Raw genomic sequence first — 23,821 nt, forward strand, 5'->3', positions numbered from 1 at the left:
GCGGCAATGTGCCCAAACAACCACCAGGTGGCATCTGTGAGCAGGAGGACGACAACATGCAGCAGCAGGGAGCAGTGAACGGGAATGGACAGAGTTGCCTGATTTATGTTTCTGTTCGTTGTTGCTTAAATACAAGAATGTATAATACCTCACCCACTCCACACCTCACTCCAACTCCTTCCTTCAGCCTGTCGCTACAGGGTCCCTCTAGCAAGGACAAACTTAGTGAGTTGTTGATGATGTTGATGGCGGATGAGATGAATGATTTTTTTCACTATGAAGCCTTTTAAATTACGCACAGCCTACAGAAGTTTCAACGTCCATATAAGCATTTAAGAAATGATTCTTATCAGTTCCATAATTCAGCGAGAGTTTTTACTCAACGAAAAAATGTATAAAGATCAGTTTTTAGGTTGAAGACACGACAGCAGCACGTATGTCCAGACGCTGATGTGTCAGCTGGGGCAGCGGGTCGGTGATAAATAAGACACATGAAAACATTGTGACTGATGTATAGCTCCCCTGGTAGAGCAGCTCCCTCAGTAAGCAGAATCACCCGCTGATATGAGTTCGAATCTCCGTATAGGCTGTAACTTTAGTTAATGTGTTTTCTTTTCTCATCATCATTATGATCACATATGGCTCCAAGTTTGCGCAAATAAATGAGCAAATGAGCATTAATTCTCCGCCGGCCGCGGCACCAGCTTTCCTGCTTGTGTACATAAAATACATTAAATTGTGACACCACAACTGTAGCGTACCGAATATCAATAGATGATAACCAGAAAAAAAAAAACGTTCTATTGATCTGACTCACCGGCTTCATGGACGTCGGAACTATTTTCTGAGATGGCGGGATTTTTGTTGGGAGGGGCGGGGGAGGAACGCACTTTTATCAATGATTAAGGATTTGATTTGAAGTTATTTTATAATGGCGTGCAGTTATAAGAGAACTACATTATGGATGAACACGGCATCTTTATTGTTAAGAAAATGAAACTTTGATCACTAAATCAAGCCATTTAAGGAACATAACAGCATTATTTGTACCCTTGAATGAAAAAAAGAAAAGTCTGCGCTCCTGACTCAGGGCTTTCATGCATATCCAAAAGTGGACCTTCTCTCAGTTGACCCACTGATGAAGGTTTTAAGCAGGGTCGAGACATCGCTTTCATCCATAAGGTCACTGTGAACGTTCATAACGGTCAAATGTGTTAGTCTCTCCTGCGTCATGGTGCGCAGCCAGGTTTTCAGCCTGCGCAGGGCTGAGAAAGAGCACTCGGATGCCGCGACAGATATTGGCAGGGCCAGGCACAGCTTAATGAGCTTCTCCACCTCTCTCGTGGAAAGGGGGTCAGTTCCGAGGAACCCACATCCACTCGTTTCCCCTGAGCCACCTCAAGAACTGCCTGCTCTCGCCCTGCAGCTATGCGGAGTCCTTCCTGATCAAAACGCCGCTCCGCCTGGGAGCGCACCAGGTCCATATGCACATCCTGGATGGTGCTTACTTCTCGTATCTTCCCGTGGGTAGGGTGGCTGATGGGGTGCGTGAGTTCCGACGTCTATGACCGGCTTTCTTTCTTTCAGTTGTGGTGTCAGAATTTAACACAAATATTTGTGCTTTCTATTCCTTATATTTTCTACAACAGGCTTATAGAAAGAAGAACGACGCCACGTCATGTCAGACAGTTTTCTCTAGCTTTATTAAAATACATAATCAGCAGCTTCACAGTAGTCGGATATACAGAAGGTTATTTAAAGCGGAGTGAGTCCCTGAAGCCGTCTCCCTGCAGGAGGAGATCCCTTGGCCAAGTAATCAATGTATTTGTTGCAGACCTCTTTGCTGTCCTCAGCGCGCGGGGGTGGGGGTGGGGGCGCTGGCGTAGCAAGCTTTTCAAAAGTGTGGGGGATGGATGTGGTCTTTCCAGTTAAGCGAACTTCTTCCAGATGCCTTAACATTTGCATTCCCCCATACTGAGGAATGTGTATAGGGGACAAGAAGTAAGCGCCATCCAGGATGTGTCCATCCTGCATTCGGAGGTGGAGAAGCTCATTAAGCTGTGTCTGGCCCTGCCAATGGCCGCGTTTCCCAGATTCGTTAAGAAGCTCTTAAGTGCTAAGATCTTCTTAGGAGCGCTCTTAAGAACGCTGTGAAAGAAGGATGTGTTTCCCAGAGTCGCTCTTAGCTTAAGAAGATCTTTCACTAAGAAGGAAATGTAAGATCGAGCTGACCCACTCTTAACAGCCTTCTTAGCGACCAAATGCTCAGTGATCAAGCCGCGTCAGGGAAATTTACATCCTCCACTTTTCGAAATAATAAAACAATGCTCAATGTTGAAATGCGCTCATAGCTGCGGGCCACTGGTGCAAGAAACATAGGTTAATAGAAGAAAAAAAACGTTTTATTGAATTACACGTTTAAGTTTTCCACACACATCTGCATATATGAGTTTATAGTACTACACATAAAAATACAACAACCCTGTGTCATTTCACAGATATCAAGGAAACAGATGTAATTAAACTCAGCTGAACCTCATCCAGAGAGGCTTCACTTGCTACTCTATATAAATGCGTTGCCAAAGTCCGTGCGTGTGATAAACCATGGCTGCAATACAGCACATTCTCGCTGCGAACCAACAGCGTCGCCGTGCGCGAAGCCAGACAGTTTACATAAATGCATACGTGCGTCAGCACTTCTCCCCACTGGACGTGCTGTCAGACCGGGCTGTCCAGGCAAAGTACCGGCTGCCCCGTGCGGAGATCCAACGGCTGATCACTCGGTGTCCCCACACATCCCGAGAGCAACCCGCTGCAATTTTGCCCTCAGCCCGGAGGTGCAGCTCCTGGCTGCGCTGCATTTTTACGCAGTGGGGAGCTTCCTGGAGTTTCATTTTCTTAACAATAAAGATGCCGTGTTTATCCATCTAGTTCTCTTATAACTGCACACCATTATAAAATAACTTCAAATCAAATCCTTAATCATTGATAAAAGTGCGTGCTTCCCCCACCCCTCCCAACAAAAATCCCGCCATCTCAGAAAATAGTTCCGACGTCCATGAAGCCGGTGAATCAGATCAATAGAACGTTTTTTTTTTTCTGGTTATCATCTATTGATATTCGGTACGCTACAGTTGTGGTGTCAGAATTTAATGTATTTTATGTACACAAGCAGGAAAGCTGGTGCCGCGGCCGGCGGAGAATTAATGCTCATTTGCTCATTTATTTGCTCAAACTTGGAGCTATATGTGATCATAATGATGATGAGAAAAGAAAACACATTAACTAAGGGTAGTGCCTTTACAGAGATTCGAACTCATACTAGCAGAAGATTCTGCTTACTTACGGAGCTGCTCTACCAGGGGAGCTATACGTCTGTTATAACACACATCAGCGTCTGGACATACGTGCTGCTGTCGTGTCTTCAACCTAAAAGCTGATCTTTATACATTTTTTCGATGAGTAAAAATCCTCGCTGAATTATGGAGCTGATAAGAATCATTTCTTAAATGCTTGTATGGACGTTGAAACTTCTGCAGGCTGTGCGTAATTGTTTCTGCCTCCGCTTATTAGCCGTGGCTGCAGCGAGCGAGCAAAATCACAACCTCAGATGTCTTTAGGGTATCAGATTTTATTATAGGCTATTCTTATATTTAAGCAACATCCAGTCAGGCCGTGATATATGCTCACGGGGGCGGACTGGGACAATAATTCAGGTCGGCAATTTTACCAGTAAACAAATGTTCCTTAAAAAACGACTAATGTAGTTTAGCTCTACTGTAAAACAAAGAAAGCACAAGTGATTATCCAAGGTCACCCAGATAACTGAGGTGTCCCACCGCTGTGAAACAATCAGTCTGAATCAATCTGATACGGTTTAGCAGTCCCCCTCTCCATTCACTCTACCTGTAGCCTAAAACAGCGCCACTCTCCATTGCAGCTACGTTGTGGTCAAATGTGGAATTGTCCCAAAATCGTTTGAGCTGCAATTCAGTACTATGCTTCCACCTAGTGGCTACAGTTGTCACTGACATTTCACGCGTTGCGTGAATCTCGCTCCCCGCGAGTGAAATGGCCACTTTTAAGTAGTACCTACTGTAGTTCTCTGGGTAACTCTTCTTACCATCATGCCAAGTTACAGTACAAGCACACCGCATCCTCATCATTCACTTGGCTGATATGTATTGTGCTGCAGCTCAGTGGGCCTGAGATGATACTGCATCACACTGCTGCCTTTTTCTATTTTTTGCCCTGTGTGAGGGATGTCTGTCACTGGCTCAGTCAGGGTCCCATACTGCCCATCATTTTTTAAAAGACATTATCTGGTTGATGCTGTTACCATCAGCTGCCTCTGTGCCTGCTGTTTAAATCAGGAGCATGTCAGCAGAGATGGAGCACAATGAGAGCCTGGTTATAATGGTCACCATTTTTCATGTGATCATAATCAATATTTTGTAGTAGTTGTTATACCACCACCTGGTTATTTTTAAAATAAAGTAGTGATGGTGTTTTAAGTCCTTCTCCACCCTGACATATATAGACTTTATGAGTCTCTGAGTATTAAGTATTTTGGTGTAGAATGACATGACTAATATTCTCAAGCCCCACTATTGGCCCCTAGATGCTCCTGCATTTATTATAACCCATAACATGAACAGGTTTAAAGGGATCAACCACTGCACATACTGGCAATTATGCTGCGATATGGAGGGAATAAAAATGTAAGGGTTAGTGGAAAAGTTGAAGCTGAATGAACTTTTGAAAAAATGCAGCCCAACGTCATGTTGTGGTGCCCAATCACATAAACTGGCAATCAGGAGGGCATGTTATTTAGCATGGATAAATACTACAGAGGGAAGACATCGGACATTTCTCTGAGAAGCATTAAGTTTCACTTTCACTTTGGTTCGGTCTTGTCCCTCATTTTAAAACACAATAATGTTCTGCCTCATCCTGGTTGTTTACCATTATTTGTAATCCGTCGATGAGGACAAACAATCACAAGCAGGACCAGCATGCCTGTAGCACAACCTGCGGCGTTTTGCAGCACCACCAGATCCAATGTGAATCCAGATGCCCAGGGACGCTTCCGCTTCAAGTGCTCGGGCATGGCGGTAGTACTGCTTACATCCTCCGCCTCGACGCACATTATGTAAATCGATGCTTACGCTTCGCACCAGCCCTAAGTATGGCACGTTTGGTAGAAATGTCAACATAACATATCAGTGCTTTGCAGTATCTGACAACATTTTCATCCTGGCAACTGGGCTGTTATCATAGGTAGATTTATCGACGTAGTCAGTCACTACACTCAATCCATGTAATTGTTCTATCCACTCTTTGCAGATACTCTTTATCTGCAAGTTATAGTTATAGGAAGAGGCAGGGATGGAGTCTTGCTTGGTGATGAAAGCTGCCACGAAACATTTCACCAGCATCCAGATCAGCTTATTGGAAAGATATATTGCAAAAGCCCAGTTTCAACCAATAGAGGGCAGTCGCAATGGTCATTGATAACACGACATGTGTTCTGAGAAAAAATCTAAAATTTTGCACTAAAGTTTCAGGATTTTGACCTAAAATTAACTACCAACACCACTCATATACTGTGCATCAGTTTTTAGCTGAAAAAAAGTGGTTTGGGGGTTACGTTTCTCTTAAAGGATAACTACCATTTTTTACAACCTGGACCTTATTTCTAGCAAAATATATTATCATTTACTCACCCACATAACTTTGGTGTCATTTGAAGTCGTTCGGACGAAATTAGATCCAGTGTAGCGCCGGTATATCCATATAATGCGAGTGACGGGGCACCGAAACACAGCCTCTATATAACGCATTATCTGCCACGAAACTAGTTCATTTCTAGTTCTAATTTCGTCCGAACGACGCCAAATGACACCAAAGTTATCTGGGTGAGTAAATGATAATGTATTTTGCTAGAAATAAGGTCCAGGTTGTAGAAAACGGTAGTTATCCTTTAAATGTTGGATTGGTGATTTAATTGATGACCAACTGATGGACCAAAATCAACATCTTTTTGGCCCTTGGCAGTATGTCAGATTTAAACAAAATTGGAAATCAAGACCCTATACGGCTTCGTAATATGATGAATAAGTCTATGTACTCTTCTTCTGCAGTGTTTTGATTTGATGTCCTTTATGTTACTCTGACTTTTTCTCTCTGCAATCAGAATCTGTCCATTGACACAGACCTCCACGCAGCCAATGGGAAGCGTGTGAAAGCTCTGGATATCTTTGCATATGCATTGGCCTTCTTTAAGGAGCAAGCACTAAAGGTAACATAACTCTGTCAGCACCTGTGGATCTTCTCTTGTTTTATATATACAGTGTATTTTTTGCATTAAATCAACATTCTGTTGAATTTGGGCTCAATTACAGTATATTCCAATTATTCCAACTATATTTATTTAAATATAGTAATTTTTAAATATAATAAGGGAACATGTACTTCACCACAAGGGGATGGATAATAAAAGGATATGAAAAGGTCCAACAGTAAGTTTCCATGAATTTTCTAACTGGCTGGATGTCCTGTACTTTTCCTGTGCAGGAGCTGAGTGATCAGACAGGCGGCGAGTTTGACAACAATGATGTGAGATGGGTGATTACTGTTCCTGCCATCTGGAAAATGCCTGCAAAGCAGTTCATGAGGGAAGCTGCCTATAAGGTAGGCTGAGAAGCCTCATTCACATTTGTTTCTAAACTTCAGCTTTGAACATGACTGAGAATGGCTGAAGATAGGATCTGATGAAGACGTCTGGGTAAAATTAGGCCCAGAGCTGCTGCAGAGGCTCACAGTAATCAAGACCTGCATTCAGGGTTCAAAATTAGCGGTCGCCAGTCGCCAGTGGCGACTAACTTTGAACCTTTGGCAAGTAAAGGAAGCCGGCTAAACGGCCACTCTGGCGAGTGAAAAAAAAATAGGGTCCGTCTATGGTCCAACTACTTTGATGTTCCTCCCGCCCCGGCTGTGACGCTCGGGTTGTGCGCCAATGTCGCGCAGATCTTCAAGCTCACAACATGCTGTAAAGCAAGGATTTGCTTGTTGCCTCTGATTATACTGATAAGAGCCTACCTATTAGCTTCCAATGTAGACGCGCGACATGCGCGCTCACAACCCAAAGCGGCGCGTAGCCGTGTGCATTCGGTGCGACGGCGACGCCGTTTTTTCCCCCCGTGCATGTCCGTGGAGCTGTGCGCCGCGGACGTGCACGGTTCCCTACGTTGCTGTGTCAGGCAGGTGTTTCCCACGGAGCTCTGCCCCGTTTCAAAGGTGAAGGAAGCCCTCAGTGGAGAGACGTTGCCTCCGCGATGTAGAATGTGTTTTATAGAAGAGAAACACACATTTCAGGAGCTGACTTGTATCATCAGAACAGACACATGTAAACACAGAGAGCTGAAAATCACTGGACATGTCTGTTGGGATTATACAAATCAACAGTGTAAAGTAGAGCTGTCAAGATATATGCAGTAGTTAATTATTGCATATCCTACTGCACCTATCACTCCTATTGTTTCTGATGTACAGGTGCATTAGAATGTCATGGGAGAGTTTATTAAGGCCTATGTCACTAATTCACCGAATGAAACATCCCATGTCTTTATTTATTCAGTTTATTTTAATAGTAATAATTATGGCTAACATTCAATGAAGACCTAAAATTCAGTATCCCCAAAAATTTTAATATTTGGCCTTCTGAAAATTATGTCCATCTATATGCACTCATACTATAATGTAATTATTTGTTAATGGTAAGCACCCCCTTACCTTTAAGAATGCAAGTTAATACATTAAATGTTAATACTTTTCAGCAAAAAAGTATGTTTTATAAATAAACCTTTAAGGGAAAAAAAGGCAAATTTGACTCATTCCCTTATTCCACACAATAATATGCTAATATTGCTATAATATGTGTTAAAAATGCTTATGAGTGTATTATAACAGTTAAACACATTGAAAAATATACAAAACAGCTATACATAATTTTTGGCCAGTAAAAAATCTTTCTGGCCAGTAGATTTTTAAAGCTCACTAGCCAGTTGGCCAGTGAGCAAAAAAGTTAAGTTTGAACCCTGCCTGCATTCAAACGTGACTGCCATACACAGACATACAGTGACTTACAGACTGTGCTAGAGAACATAGAGAGTCATCAATACAGAGTCACAAGGAGACATATACAAAGGAATGAGGGAGAACTACTGAGAATGAACAAAAAAATTGTGGTTTACCATTGTGTAATTATTTTTTTGACAAACAGCAGTTCCCCAGTGAGAGACCAGGATTCATGTGATCACTCATTTGATTCTATCAAATGTTTTGTTGTTATCTAATGATGTTCCTTTCATGCAGGAAAGTTAGATCAGTGTCCATTGAATTCTATGAGGCATAATGAGTTTACCCTGTGAGGCAGCTAGATTTGTGAGATTACATGATCATCTGATGTTTATCCATTTCACCAGACTTTCAGCTGTGCACTTGTGGCCGAACACACAGTGGTTCAGACCAGTACGCGTCCTATGAGGAGCAACTGGCAGCTACGAACATTGTTTATTTGTGATATGCTGCGAGAAAAGTTTCTGTTTGTTTGAAAAGATCAAAGGGTGCTCCTTAAGAGATTAGCGTAGCTGCTATAGCATCAGTTGTTTCAGAATTTGAAAGTATATATTTCAATGAAAGATCAGCAAAGAAATAGACTAAAGGCTTTTCTTAATGGAAAATATGTTTTTGCTCTTTTCTTGACTGGCTTTGGCAAGAGTTTGATTTACCAACTGAATCCTCTGGTGGTAGTGCTCTCCCACTGTTGATCTGATTGGTTGGAGTTAGCCCTTGATAGACAGTGATACACGGATGGTTCGTCCAATAACCTGCCAAGTATTTCTTGAAAGTACCTGCCCTTTTCCAAACAGTTTCCAAGGACGACTTTTCAAGATATTTGTAACAAACCCTCAGGTCAGGTTAGTAATGTGCTGAGATTGTGTAAGACATTGTATGCTTGCTTGGAAATTTTTGGTCATCCATATTTTTATTGCCAGATGCAGCTTTGAAAGGATTAATGATGGCCCATGCCATCGGGATCAGTGCTATATGACATTGGGTGTGATCTGCATTCCAATGAAAATAAATACTATGCTTACTGATCGTAAGTCGTAACCATGACTGAAAAATTGGAGACCCAGAACAGAACCTAACGGTGAAGTATTATTTTCAGTCTTTAGTGTAAGTGGCTAACACAGGGTTTGAAAAGTAAGAAATATCTCAATCAAGAGCTGTCAGGGGCAGGTAGCAAGACAGTTATTCTTATGTGTTGAACTCAAAGTTCTAATTTGAGTATTTATCATGAATAGCACAAGAGTAATGCACTCATTACCTGTTAATCATTAATGTACACCAGTCTACCTCAGCACTGATATTTGATATAAAATCTATTTTATTCATTTATTTTCACTTCTGCACTATTTATGTCTTTGACTTAGATTCTCCGTTTTCATTTGTCATTTTGCTTGTGTGATTTCCTTTTGTACATTTGTATAGTAGCACGTTGTAGAGCTGCACGATATATCATTTGAGCATCGTCATCGCGATGTACGTATGCGCAATAGTCACATCGCAGGGCCTGCGATGTAGGAGGCAAATGAACTCATCTAATTTCAAGGGTACCTGACACACACTGCATGCGGACTCTGCATGCGCAGTGATCCACTAATCACATTAGGTCTTATTCAGCATGCCGAAGCAGACCACGCCCCTGCACATGGAGTGAGTCGCTGGTAACAACATTGAAAAATGAGCAACGCACAAGAGAAATTGCCAAAATCGAAGATTTGGTGCCACAAAGGAAAGCAACGTCAGTTATCTGGAACTATTTCGGCTACAAGAAGGAAGAAGTTCTGTGTCGACAGTGCCTTGCATCTGTTGCCACAACAAGAGGTAACACAACTAATTTGTTTGACCATTTACATCGGTACCACACAGCTCAGTACGACGAATGCAAAGCCAGATATTGTATATTATATAATATATTATATAATATTGTTTTGTTAAAGCTTGTTTACTTATTTTCTACTATTTACAAAACAAGGGGTTGTGGACCACTCAGGATTCTGATGTAGAGCTGCTCTTATTATTATTATTTTTTATAATAATAATAATTTATTTGCACCAAAGCTGTTCTGTGCACCCGGGGATAAACATTATCAGAAGAACGTCTCATATTTATTCAGTCAGTCACAGTGGCCTACATTTGTGATGTGCTCTACCAAAATCAGTCGGATGTAGCAACGGCACATTTCTAGATAAAGGTGGATTTATGTCAGCATCTTGATCACCAGATTCAGATAATAAATACATTTCTGAAGCTTGTCAAAGCATGATAACAGAATTTGTTCTGAGCTCGGTTAATTTAGACTTGTGGCATAGATGTAGTGCTGCCGGAGCCCACCAGAGCACCACTCCGCCCTTTTTTTTTCTCCAAGTGAGGAAATAAAATGTTCGCAGTTTGCATGATCCGGTTGATTGTTAAAACATTAAAGTTAGAAAAGTTATAAAGTTATGCTTAAACTACTTAGTTGCATGGCATGCTTTCAACAAAGGCTGACATCTTCTCATTAGCAAAGCTGAACAGTTGTGCATGCGCAGCTCATTACAGTATGTGACATATATGTAATGAGCTGGGCACGTACAGTATCATCCTGTCATTCACTCTGTGTGCAAGGGCCGAGGGGCTGCGTTTCACCTGACCTACACACTAGAAAAAAGAAACAGGCAGGGCATTCTGGATACTTGTGTACCGCGTGGTGTCTGCGTTACCGAGCAGCTGCGGCTCACTGATGTGGATATGACCGTCTACAGGTAATTTCCAGGTCAATTTTTGCCGAGAACCGTGGGCATGTCGCAGTAGAAATAGGCGAGACTCCAAAACTCTAGATGAGGCGACGCAGCAGCCATGCTTGACACATGGACGGCAAAAGTGAAGAAGGATAAGATGAAAACTAGGCTTGATGAATAAATATTCCCATCGTAAGTCATAATTATGAGAGAGAAAAAAGGTTGAAATTATGAGACAAATACTGATAGTTATGAGATAAATATTCGTAATTATGAGATATAAAAAAACGTTGAAATTATGGGAGAAGAAACATAGATATGACAAAGAGAATTATAAGATAAAAAAGTTTAAATTAGATTAGCTTGAGATGAAAGTCATAAGTGTGGGTTAAAATCATAATTATTGTGTCAAAATTGAGCTACAAAAGTCATAATTTTCACTTTCTAACTCAGAATTTTGACTTTCTCATCAATTAGCTGTCTTTAACTGGGTCATTGTGCTGCTTAATATTTTTTTATAAACAGTATTTTGTAATTCCTTTTCAATGCTGCTCCTTCTAGTATGCATGACCTCAGTATTTATGAAATCATGGTGACAACCCTGCATGCAAGAAAATGATGCTGGTAGTCTTTGTGAATTCATTGTCAATTCTTAAAAAGAAAGTAACCGTGTGCATGCATGCTTCCATCACATGCGTGTGTACGTACACATGAGATGCGCTCCAGTACTTAAACAAATAGCACCACAGCCCTGATAATGTAACTTGTGTAATTGCTCTTCTCTCTCTCTTTCTGCCCTTCTGATGCCAACAGACACATAGAAACCTCCCGGCATTTCAATATCTGTGATGTCCTCTGTCCCCACCCATATCAAAACCAAACCTACGTCCTTGCATCTAAAAGACGTCCTCTGGGGAGCCAGAATGAAAGTTTTTTATACGTCTTTTCTGGACGTTGTATAGACGTTTATATGTCATTTGTTGACTAATTCTGGCTGTCAGTGGACGTCCAGATCATAGCCAGTATGAACGTCTATTCTCAACTAATTCTGGATGTCAGTGGATGTCTAGATTATGGCCTGACTGGACGTCTTTTCTCAACGTCATTTATCAATTAATTCTGGCTGTCAATGGACGTCCAGATCATGGCCTGGCCTGACGGACAGGATATCAACCTGTTTTGGACGTCCACAGACGTTGCCTGCTCAGCGGGAAGGGTGATTTCCAATACATATACTATGTAGGCTATCAAAGGATTACTAGTGTTTATCACTAAATGGTTTTCAAAATCTGAATCAAGTGGAAGTTAGGTTTGCACCTGACTCTTTGTGTGAGACCTAAAGTACTAATCAAATACACACACTATGTAGTAACGTTCATGTAGTAATCTCCTTCATATAATCATGTGTTCCACAAAGTGGTGAACCTCGCCTCAACCTTGCTTGTGATCTGCTGAGCCTTTTGAGGATGCTGCATGCCCAGTCATGATACTATCACCTGTTACCAATGAACCTGTTTACCTGTGGAATGCTCCAAACAAGTGTGTTTGCGGCTGTAGCACCCTATAATGTAATGATTTCCTGAAAATGTAATAACGCCTGAAAATGTAATTAAATTTGCACTTAACTCGATTGAAAATGTAATAAAACCCAATAATGTAATAACTTCACCAATAATGTAATAAAATAATCTGACTGATATTGTAATAACATTTTTACCGATAATGTAATACCTTATTACATTATTGGGAATTTATTACATTTTCAGGAGTTTTTTTTTTTTCAAAACTGATAATGTAATACTTGACAGATAATGTAATATATATGTTCATTTTCAGTCCAGAGTTCTACATTTTGTGTTTTGAGAATCTAAGAATGTTATATACACTGGATTTGAAACAACAGAATGACTATTGCTTCCCTAGATGTACCTCTTCACTTCACAGATTTCCAACAAATCACTACCTCATGAAAACAACCACGAACCAACAAAACAACTTTCAGTAACACTTCATTTGAAGAGGGTATACATAGCATTCATACTGTAACACCTGCATACACATTACATGACACCTGACATAAACATAGGCCTACATATCCACTTGTAAATGGTTATTAAATCACTTTCAATGTCAAATGGACATCTTACTCTATGTCAAGTGGCATAGTGGTCAGCTGACATACTGTCATACTGATAGTATATTATCAGATTTACCTGTATAAATAAAGGTTAATACAAATGTCAGCATCAAAATGACAAAACTTGATGACAACTGGCATCCTTTTTGGGGTTTATACAGGGTTTCTGAAGTTGTATGATGTTTCTATGATAGTACAATTCAAATTTGGTGAACATATCCTGGTTTGGGCTTTCAATTTTATATTTATATTTGCACTTAAGAAAACTGGTCACCTTACTATGTGACTAGACTATTCTAGAATTGTTTCTCCTGTGCAATCACCTGCTGAATTTCAACTTCATACTGTTAAGGGGCGGCAGTATGAGGACCAAAATGCGGACAAACGAGGAAGCAACAGGTGGAGTTCACACGTTTTATTTTGGCTTAGAGGGAAAGCAGGGGTGAGGGTCCAGGGCGTCCGTGGAGGGGGCAGGCTGACAAGGGAGCAGGCTGGTGTAGAGACAGGTGGAGCTGAGTGGGCAGGTTAGTACCGAAACAGAGAAGAACAGAGTTACAAAGTGTTTCTTTTCTCAGGTCTCAATAAAGGCTATTCGAGCTGTGTACTGACTGAACAGTGATGATTTGGCAGCGTGGATGTGGCAGGGCTGAGTACAAGTAGGCTGAGTTGACTGCAGGTTGAGATGCAGCTGATTGGGCTCTGCTCTGTCTCCGGCAAAACTGAAACCACTCTGCTCACACCACACGCACACACGCACACTCAAGCAGCAGTGCCCGGTTCTCAAGATAATTGAGCCACATTCAGACAGTCAGAAGTTCCTGCCTTTATAGATGAGAAACATGCAAAATGACCATGTCAATTGCATTGAAGTTCTGTGATTTTTATTTGTATTTAATCTTTATTTATACAAGTAAATCTCATATACCAATATGACAGTATGTCAACTGGCCACTATGTCACTTGACACAGAGATGTCAATTTGACATTGAAATTGATTTAATAACCATTTATGAGTGGATTTGTAGGCCTATGTTTATGTCGGGTGTCATGTAATGTTTATGCAGGTGTTATGAATGCTTATGTATACTCTCTTCAAATGAAGTGTTACTGAAAGTTGCTTTGGTTTTGGTTTGTGGTTGTTTTCATGAGGTAGTGATTTGTTGGAAATATGTGAAGTGAAGAGGTACCTTTAGGGAAGAGTTACCTGGGGTCTCCAGTGCTACTCAGAAGCTTATATCTGAGCTGGAGTTCTGGGCTCCCAAGGAGGTAAGTCCATCACCCACTCAGTAAGACCAGGATGTTGTTGCATGTCCCTGAGTATTTGCACATATGCAAATGGCTGTATGGTACTCAAGGTCTGCAATTTAACCCAATAGTTATTCTGTTGTTTCAAATCCAGTGTATATAACATTCTTAGATTCTCAAAACACAAAATGTAGAACTCTGGACTGAAAATGAACATATATATTACATTATCAGTTTTGAAGAAAAAAAAATCCTGAAAGTATAATAAATTCCCAATAATGCAATAAGGTATTACATTATCGGTAAAAATGCTATTACAATATCAGTCAGATTATTTTATTACATTATTGGTGAAGTTATTACATTATTGGGTTTTATTACATTTTCAATTGAGTTAAGTGCAAATTTAATTACATTTTCAGGCGTTATTACATTTTCAGGAAATTATTACATTATAGGGTGCTACACGGCATTCCACAATTTACAGTCCCAATAGACCCCGTCGCCCTACTTTTTAGCCCTATCCCTAAATTTTGCGCGTTCCCGTGAGGGTAGTGGTGTCCCAATTACTCTTTGCATATAGGGGTAGTGGGCATAACGAGGGGTAGGGGGTATGAATCTAGCCCTTCAGAGCGAGGGATTTCAGATGCTGACTCGCCCAGGGAGGGCCAGAGGAAATTTCCTAGAATGCTTTACGTCCTGTTAACGTTACTCGTTAGCTCTCTTATTTCCTGCAAATTTGTCGGATATTTCACATTAGTATGATAATAAGCAGCAAGTAAGTTTATCTATGTTACTGCGTACCGACCGCTATGAACGTTAGCTAGCTAAGGTTAGCTAGCAGAAGCCCCCCCGGCTGCTCCCAAAGTCCCAGTCGTTAACGTTAGCACAGCGCTATGGTAGCATGCAAAGGGCGTTTATGCCTTCCAGTAATCGCACACCGATCGCAACCGTTAACTCCATTGCTGCCGGGTTTGTTGTTATGGTGGGACGTATGTGCAAACATAACTACGTAGTCGCTTACGTGCCTGAACGTGCAGTGACGTAGCAAGTGGTGTCCCAATTTCTAGGGAAGATTACAAAGCTCTACCCCTTGTTGCTTCATTTCCAGGGTGTAGTGGTAGTGAGTGAGGGCTAGTGGTAGTGAGTAGGGTGAACATTGGGATTCACCCAAAGTCTATTGTTACCCCGGTCCCAACATCTTGGAATGTTGTTAAATCGAATCAAAACAAGCAGATATTTACTTCAAAAATCAATGAAGTATGTAAAACAATGAGGAGGTAAAACAATCATTGTTTCAATTGAGTATAGGCCCAAAGCACTGTGAAGTCACACTTACGATAAGTCCTTCCCAGTAGACAACTGGCGATTGATTTGCATTGTGCAGACATGTGAATCTGCAAACTTGTTAATTTCTGTTGTTATTTTCAGCAGTAACTGTTACATTTTGAGATATATATATATATAGTAAAACACGGTGGTCCGACCTATCTAACATCCCTGTGGTGCTTATTTCATGTACCATGTTGCTATGCTAGCGTCTTTGATATCTACACAGGGGTGCCATCTCTGACTGTTAGCTAACTTAAGCTGTCATCTTCTTTACTCTGTGGCCCTGCAGGTGAATTAGGTCTTCAACCTAACGTTTGTTCTTCTTGAAATATGACAGCATCAAGCATGCATTTCACAAAAGATGACCACCCGCGTCGTGCGGTAGGGCAGGTGCTGCCTTGCTGCCATCCAGCTTTCAAAATCTTTCTCTGAAACAGCAATACTGCATACATGGCAAAGTATGTCAATCTATCAATCTATGCTGTGTCTCTCTCTTAACACACTCAATCAAGATCAACGCACGGGGAATGAAAACAGCTGTTCCAAACATCTCAAACTCCCTTTGTTCTGTGGATATACTGGCATATGTCCGCCTATCAGACAATTTGCTCTATATTGCAACATCCTTAATAATGGAAAAGAGACCATCCCAAATTCTACCTTCACAAATGAAACAATCACCATGCACAAGGCTCCACAGCTGCTGTGGAAACTTTCTGGATACCTGTTTTTCACCCTCCTGCGTGTGGGAGATGTTCATCTTAATCCAGGACCAATCAAGGGGGATGTCGATCCAGATAATCATTGAGCGGCACTTGCAGACAATATCCATCACTATCCCGGGTTGGATATGAAATCACTGCTTTGAACAGCAATCTGCTTGCCACCGAGGCCCTCAGACTGGGTGAGTTTTCGGCCGATTTAATTACATCACCAGCAGTGATCATGCCAAACGTCGTGACACCTTCCACATAAAATCATGTACAAAGAAAAAACTGTGCCTTATTAAACAAGACAAGTGACAATGCAAAAAGGAAAAAGCTAAAACGTGTAGCAAGCAATTTTGAATTTCAACATGTCATTGAAGTACAGACTTGGATAACCGGTTCCTCAGAGACACTGACATTGATTGGGCTATAACTATATGGCAGTGGCCCCCCAGCAGGACAGTGTGCCCTGACACACTGCAAACACTGCTCAGGACAGCTCGAGGAACACAATAAAGGGCCCAAGGTGTTGACTGGGCCTCCGAATTTCCCAGATCCCAATCTGACCGAGCATCTGTAAGATGTGCTGGAGCAGGTCTGATCCATGGAGGCCCCACCCCCCAACATACAGGACCCAGAGGATCCACTATAAAACGCCCTGGTGCCAGACACCACAGGCCACCCTCAGGCAACTCCTTGAAGACAGTGAGGATAATTAAAATAAGTTTGAGTTTGAATATGTCACATTGTTGATATTGTTGGCATTTTACAGTGGAGGTACTGTTTTTGTATTTCATTTGTTTAGATGTGTAAATTACACATAATGTATATGTTTAAATGGTGCTGATGTTCAGACAATTGCATATTGAAACACAATGTGTCCACTTGAGAAGCCTATTTTATTATTATTATGTTTGCACTTTATCTCACAGCTCTTGTGGCTGAGCTGGTATTTCCAGATTTCTTATGTTTTTGTAAAAATTACATTCTGTTGTGAATGTCCTTTTTTTGTTTTAATTTGAAAGAGTGTAGCCTGTTTGCATATGTTTTTGCTCCAATGTGGAAGTGCCTTTTCTACTAAGAATAAAGAAAACTAAACAATGTTTCAGTAAGTATTTGCTTTTTATTGAACATACTGCCACTGCAGTGCAGCAATACAATTAATTTTTCTCTTTTTAAATGAAAAGGCAGATTTGAGTACAGACATTTACAGTATTTCCGTACTATTGAACAGTGAGAACATTATGACAAAACAAAATTGTGTGTGTGTGAGGTAACAGGCATCACCATACTTGTGCAGTCAGGGATACTGCATCATCATATTTGTGAGCACACGTTATATGTGGTGCTCCTGCCATGGTACTTGGCCTTGTAGTGTGTTTAAGTACTCCTTCATTTTGTCCCTGAGATCTTTAGCCCTTTGTGTAGGATTCCAGGCCCTGTTGTTAGAGACATCATGGAAAGCTCCCTGGCCTTCGTCTCTCCAGGATCCAGGGATGAGTACGTGATCCTCGGTCTCCCGGTCTGTGAGGGTTGGTGGCACATAGGGCTCTGATCTGCATGCCCTCAGGTAATTGTGGATCACACATGAGGCCAGGGTTATTTTCACAACCTTGTCAGGATCGAGGCAGATCGTTGTTCTGAACACCCGGAGCCTGTTGGCAAGAATGCCAAAGGCATTTTCCACAACTCGCCTAGCTCTTGACAACCTATAGTTGTAGATCCTCTGGTCATGGTCCAGCTGTCGGTGGGAGAAGGGCTTTTGCAGGTCAGCACGAAGGGGGAACGCATCGTCTGCGACAAACATGTATGGCATGACGGTGTTGGTGTTGGGCAGGGGTTCCGGTGGGGGTTCATTAAGAAGGCCTGCTTCCATTGCTCTGCGGAGGTCAGAGTGGGCAAACAAACCACCATCTGACAGTCTGCCCTGGGCTCCTACACTCACGTACACAAATTTATAATGGGCATCTACTACTGCCACAAGCACAACAGAAAAGCGGCCTTTGTAATTTCGGAGTGTGCTGCCTGAATGACCGGGGGGCTGTATGTAGATGTGTTTGCCGTCCAGGGCACCCAGGCAATTTGGGTACTGCCACTTCTCCTGGAAGTCTGCAGCAATAGCTCTCCAGGCAGCCTCTGATGTTGGTGTCTACAAAACAATGGCAAACACACATATTAAAACACACAATTAGTGATAATGTTTGATTTACTATGGGCTCTGCCCAATGTAAGATTACAGTTCTGTTAAATGTTAGTTTTTCACCTTGAGGTAATCCTCCTTCATGACTGCATAGAGAGCCTCACGCGTTGAGAGGACGATCTGTGAAACCGTTGTGCTTCCCATGCGGTATTGGAACCCCAGGGATTTAAAGGATTCACCTTGAATGTAAACAGGGCAGGTGGAGACATGCAGAATTACAGTTGTGTGTGACAGTTTGTGCACCCCTTTGAAAACAGCATTGATCATTGTTTTTATTGTAAAGATGAAAAAGTCTGAGGTTGGCTCGAGTGCAAACATGAATTATTTCTCTGCCATCTATTAAATTATGGGAGGTGGGGTACAACCAGGAAGGTGTTTCTACAACAGCAATGATAATGTCCCTCATACAAACCTGTGGCCAAAAATCTCAGTGTCACTGAGAGTTGATCTCTTGCACTGATGGCCATTCGAAATCTCGTGTTTGCTTTCGTTATCAGTGGCTTCACTTTTGGAAGTTCAAGTCCTCAGACGTCATCCGGAGCAATTCTTTAAATCCAGTTCTGTCGTTTGCCTGGTTAAAAATGCCATAAGTAGAGAAACAAGGGTTTAATGCTTTCTGACCTTTGCCAGGACAATATAATTAAGATATTATGTGAATGTTATAATATGCATAAGAGGTCTAAATGACATCAAAGGTCAAAGGCCAAATGCCATTATCATAATGGACCTGTGGGATTTAAACTGTTTCCAAGGACAGTAAAGCTATGAACTTGAACTATGAAAAATGAAGTTATTCTGAATGGAAATAGTATTGTTAGCAGTATTGTCATAACTCACCTCCAGTTCCCTTTGAAGGACAGACAGACCTTGCTGTCCCCGTCCATGCAGCCAAGGCCGTGCCCACATTCTGTGGCGTTTTGTCTTCTTTTTTGGGTTTTTTTTGCAACAAACCACTGCACAGACAAGTGCAGCTGTCGCTAAAAGCTGTTTCTCCTCCATTTTTGTGAAATTTCTGCTGTGCATGATGGGAAACAATTGCATGGTGGGAAAAAAAACCCTGAAATAATCTGGTTGTAGTCTTGTAAATAGTGACCCACAGTCTTTGTAAAATCTAGTCTGAGACTGGTCTGAGACTAGTCTGAGACTAAAGACTCTAAACACCAGTCTTTAGATGTGAGCTGATAGTCTTTTTAGAGTCTTTTCTAAATCTTTTCAAAGTCTTCTGGTGTGTGGGTAGCATTAAGGAAAAAAATCTTTTTGCGTCCTAGTGCATCACGTGACGTTGCAATTACATGGTTTGGCTACTACAGAAGTTGGCTTAAAAGCTTGGTGGTCTTCCTGGGGGTTTGAAGAACAGGGTTAATGTGGAACCAACTGAATGATTCAGAGCAGCTTGAATGAGGCACATTTAGAGGGAATTAGAGTAATCTAGATTGGAGAAAATGAAGGTGAATTAATAGTTTGAGATCTGTAGAATTCAATTTAAATCTTATTTTTGCAGTGTGTCTCAGCTGAAGAAAACAGGACTGCTTAATAACACGATGGTCAAAAGTCATTACTGATCAAAGATTATACCATGTTGTTGCTGTAGATTTGATGTTTGAGTGAAATAAAACAATAAACTGATCAACTGCAGTGGAAGAGTTGTCAGGACATATTAAAAGAATTCTGTTTTGTGAGGGTTTAGGTGTAGGAAATTAAGAGACATCCAATATTTTTCTAGGCTATCATGGAGGAAGGACCGTTTATTCAGGTCATAGGGTTTAGCAGACAAATAGATCTTTGTATCATCTGCATAATAGTAAGATGACTCTTGATCTTGAAAGCAGTTGACATATGTCCCAGAGAAATCTATACAGTGAAATGAGGATTGGTCCAAGGAACAACCTCTGAGGAACATCACACAACAGGGGTGGACACATAATTGTTATTACAGACATTCCAATTTATATTTGTCATATTAAACCATTTTAAAGACGTAAGACAAATGCCAACCCAGTTATGCAACCTATAAATCCAAATGACATGATAGAGGGAATCGCAAGCAGCAGTCAAGAGTGGAGTATTGGCCTTTGGCTACATGCAAAAAAATGTAATGGGCCACTCTCAGTAACACGGTCTCAGTACTATGTTTGGGAAGAAAGCCGGATTGGGTTGGACCGGATTTTATGACCATCAACTACCTTTAGGAGTTGGTCTGTAAACTATTTTAGGCTAGACCACAACAGCAGGGCCACAAATGTGTTTGTCCGTGACTGACTGAAAAAGTGAGTGATGAAGTTACAGCATTGGTCTCAACACAGGTTGAGTTTTAGCGGTTTTTTTTCATTGGCCGTCAAAATTAATCCGCATGAACTGATCCCTCTCCCAGGACAGACAGACGTGCAATAGATGTCGCATGTACAGAGCAGATCAACGAGATCACAATGTATTCAATTATAAGCGATGGTTGACAGGAGTGAAAGTACATAAAGATGTATTACAGCAATAATAATGAAATGCACATGGAAATGTGATTACTAGTGATAACAGTAGTAGTGATTAATGGTAAGGATGGTATGTAGTAATGCATTACAATAATAGTAGTGGAACGTATGTAACAGAGATGTGACTAATATTAGCGACAGAAGTGGTGGGTGTCAGGCAGGGTCATGGCAGTAGGCGCATCCACGATCCGGCAGGGCCATAGCAGTAGGCGCATCCACGATCAGGCAGGGCCATAGCAGTGGGCGCATCCACGATCAGGCAGGGCCAAAGCAGTGGGCGCATCCACGATCCACGACCCGGGCGCAGCCAGGATCCATGGGAGCCTGTAGGACTAGAAAGCACAAGGACTCCGGGGAAGAAGTAAGTCAGTGACATGCAGAGATGGGGCATGTATACAGGCATAATGTATACAGATGGAGAGGAGAGGAGAGGAGAGGAGAGGAGAGGAGAGGAGAGGAGAGGAGAGAGAAGCTCAGTGTGTCATTGTCCCCCGGACTAGGCCTATAGCAGCATAACTAAGAGCTGGTCCAGGACAGGCCTGGGCCTGTCCTGGCCCAGGCCTAACTATAAGCTCTATCGAAGAGGAAGGTCTTAAGTCTACTCTTAAAGGTAGAGAGGGTGTCCGCCTCCCGGACCAAAACAGGAAGATGCTTATAGTGCTTAGGCATTGCCTATCTAGTTAGTCCACTCGTGACTGCAAAGGGATGAACATTGTATGCGTGACTGAGCAGCTGTAAGTTCTTTAATTTACTCATAAGATGTCTTTGAGTAATGTGGTGTTAAGTGGCCATGTTTGACTGTATTGTTGGCTATTGAAAGAGTGTGTTTGTTCCCGTTAATATTTCTTAGAGTAGACTTAAACCCACAAACTTTTTTTATACCAGTGTTCGCAAGCTCATGCTAGCTAATGCATTGGTGCTGACTTAAAGCAACACCAGGTAGTTTGGACTCATTACTACCACCAGCTGGTTGAGGAGCGCAATAATCTGTTACCAGTGTTGTAAATACTGTTGCTGTATGAGCATCCCTGGGGAAAATGAATACACGTGAATTTGTTGACGGAGCCGGCGAATCACGAAATCGTCTGAAAAAACCTCAATCGATGCCAACAACAAGCTAGATTCAGAGATAGCAGTTGGTAGTTTGTTAGCATATATCATCGTTTACAGTCACTACATGAAAACGTGCAAGCTATCGAAACAGACAGCATTAGATTATCTCCCGGCTTTTTTTACGGTTATAAACTGTGGACAAATAGAGCCCCAATGAACACCACATAACAACAAATCAACTCAAAGTAAAAGTCGGTAAGATAATAAATATGTATATATGTAATATATGACTTACAAATCAAGTAGCATCAAGGCTAGGTCGCCATCAGTCTTGAAACCCATTTCTTACTCAGCTCGCGCCACCAAGTGTAAGCTGGTCCAATATTTATCTGTGTCCGGCTCATGTTGTATCACTTTCTCTTTTTCTTTTCTTCGCCTCCTCAGACAATACCTTCTTGGTTTTTTTAGCTGGCTTGGCCATGGCGTTGGTTTACGAAAAATCCAGGTAGCTGTTGGCTATATCCACCGACGAATAAAGTGTGACGTATGCCGTAAAGCAGGTCGCACTAGACGCCTTTAAGTCAGATAGGTTCCTACCCACTCTGAGAAGTTACACAGTGCTGTTGCTGCCGGCGCGAACCCCCTCAGGCTTCAGAGACGTCACCATTCATCCTATTAACCCTTTTTCTACCACTTAACTGAGTTTAGAAACATTATTTTAAGGTCGAAAAACTACCAAGTGTTGCTTTAACGTAACATGCCATTCATATCATGCCACAATCTCCGTTGACTTAGTCAGTTTACTGTTACATTGACTTACAATGGTTTATTATTGTGATTATTATTGCAGATACCGTTCACTCATAAATTTCTGTATACAGAGGGAGTTATTTCACCTTATTCTGAGCATCAGTAAAGTTTACATGGGGTTCAGACCTGTGTCTGTGTCTCTGTCTCTAACTGGAAACCCACTGTAGATGAGGAGGTGGTTTACAGCTGTTAAGGAATATAGATCATTTAAGTTCAACATTACATGAAAAAAAAAAAAAAATTAAATTCAAAGCTGAAATGGAAACGCTCAAACTGAAATTTGTAAAGATGAAATTGAACATGGCAATTGAAATAAGACCAGGGAAACATCAACTGTGAAACGCAAAATGGGGAATAGTTAAGCTTAAATGGAAATGTATTCAATATTAATTAAAACAATGGGAAAAAATCAGTAGATCTCAACAGCACATATTTTTTAGGCTACAGCCATCATGATAATAAGCAAAATCAATTAAAAAAATGTAATCTGTGAATGTGTATTTAATATCCAGGAATTCGAATGGTAAACTCTAACATTGACTACTCTAGTGACACATTGTCCAGATTTTAGCACCTTGACCAGACACAGTCCAGTCATATACTTGGTTTTGAACTTTTTGAACATGGAAAACAAAAAATGGCAGTTGAAAAAACCAACAACATAAAAACAAATAAAACAACAGTACTTGAATTGAACACATACAAGAGACAGGGCTCATTGGGACTGAAAAATGTTGACATAAAAATAACCAATGACCATTAAATCTGTAAAATATATGCTAGTTAATGGGCAGGGATGTAGATGAATTCCTAGTAGGAATGCAAATGTTAATGTCTTAACAATCGATTATCGATTAATTATTAATAATATATGAAATATGTTGGACATTTTTCCTTTAGCAAACTGTTTTAACCACTGACATGATCTATGTTTGATGTAAAATCAGAGTTGGCTACATTAGGAGTTAAAAGAACAGATAACGTAAACATAAAGTTCCTT

The 23,821-nt window shown here is 41.2% G+C and overlaps 1 protein-coding gene across 3 annotated transcripts in view; it reads left to right on the top strand.

The window, feature by feature from the left end:
* hspa12a (heat shock protein 12A) overlaps nt 1-23,821 on the top strand; it is a 106,759-nt gene that overhangs the window by 47,263 nt on the left and 35,675 nt on the right. For all 3 annotated transcript variants that reach the window (XM_084375605.1, XM_084375604.1, XM_084375606.1), the window contains exons 5-6: nt 6,197-6,301; nt 6,577-6,693. In XM_084375605.1, the coding sequence (XP_084231731.1) occupies nt 6,197-6,301; nt 6,577-6,693 (222 nt within the window). The remainder of the gene's footprint in view (nt 1-6,196; nt 6,302-6,576; nt 6,694-23,821) is intronic.

The sequence above is a fragment of the Pagrus pagrus genome (genome assembly GCF_965226575.1).
Source record: "Pagrus pagrus genome assembly, chromosome: 15".
Taxonomy (NCBI): Eukaryota; Metazoa; Chordata; class Actinopteri; order Spariformes; family Sparidae; genus Pagrus; species Pagrus pagrus.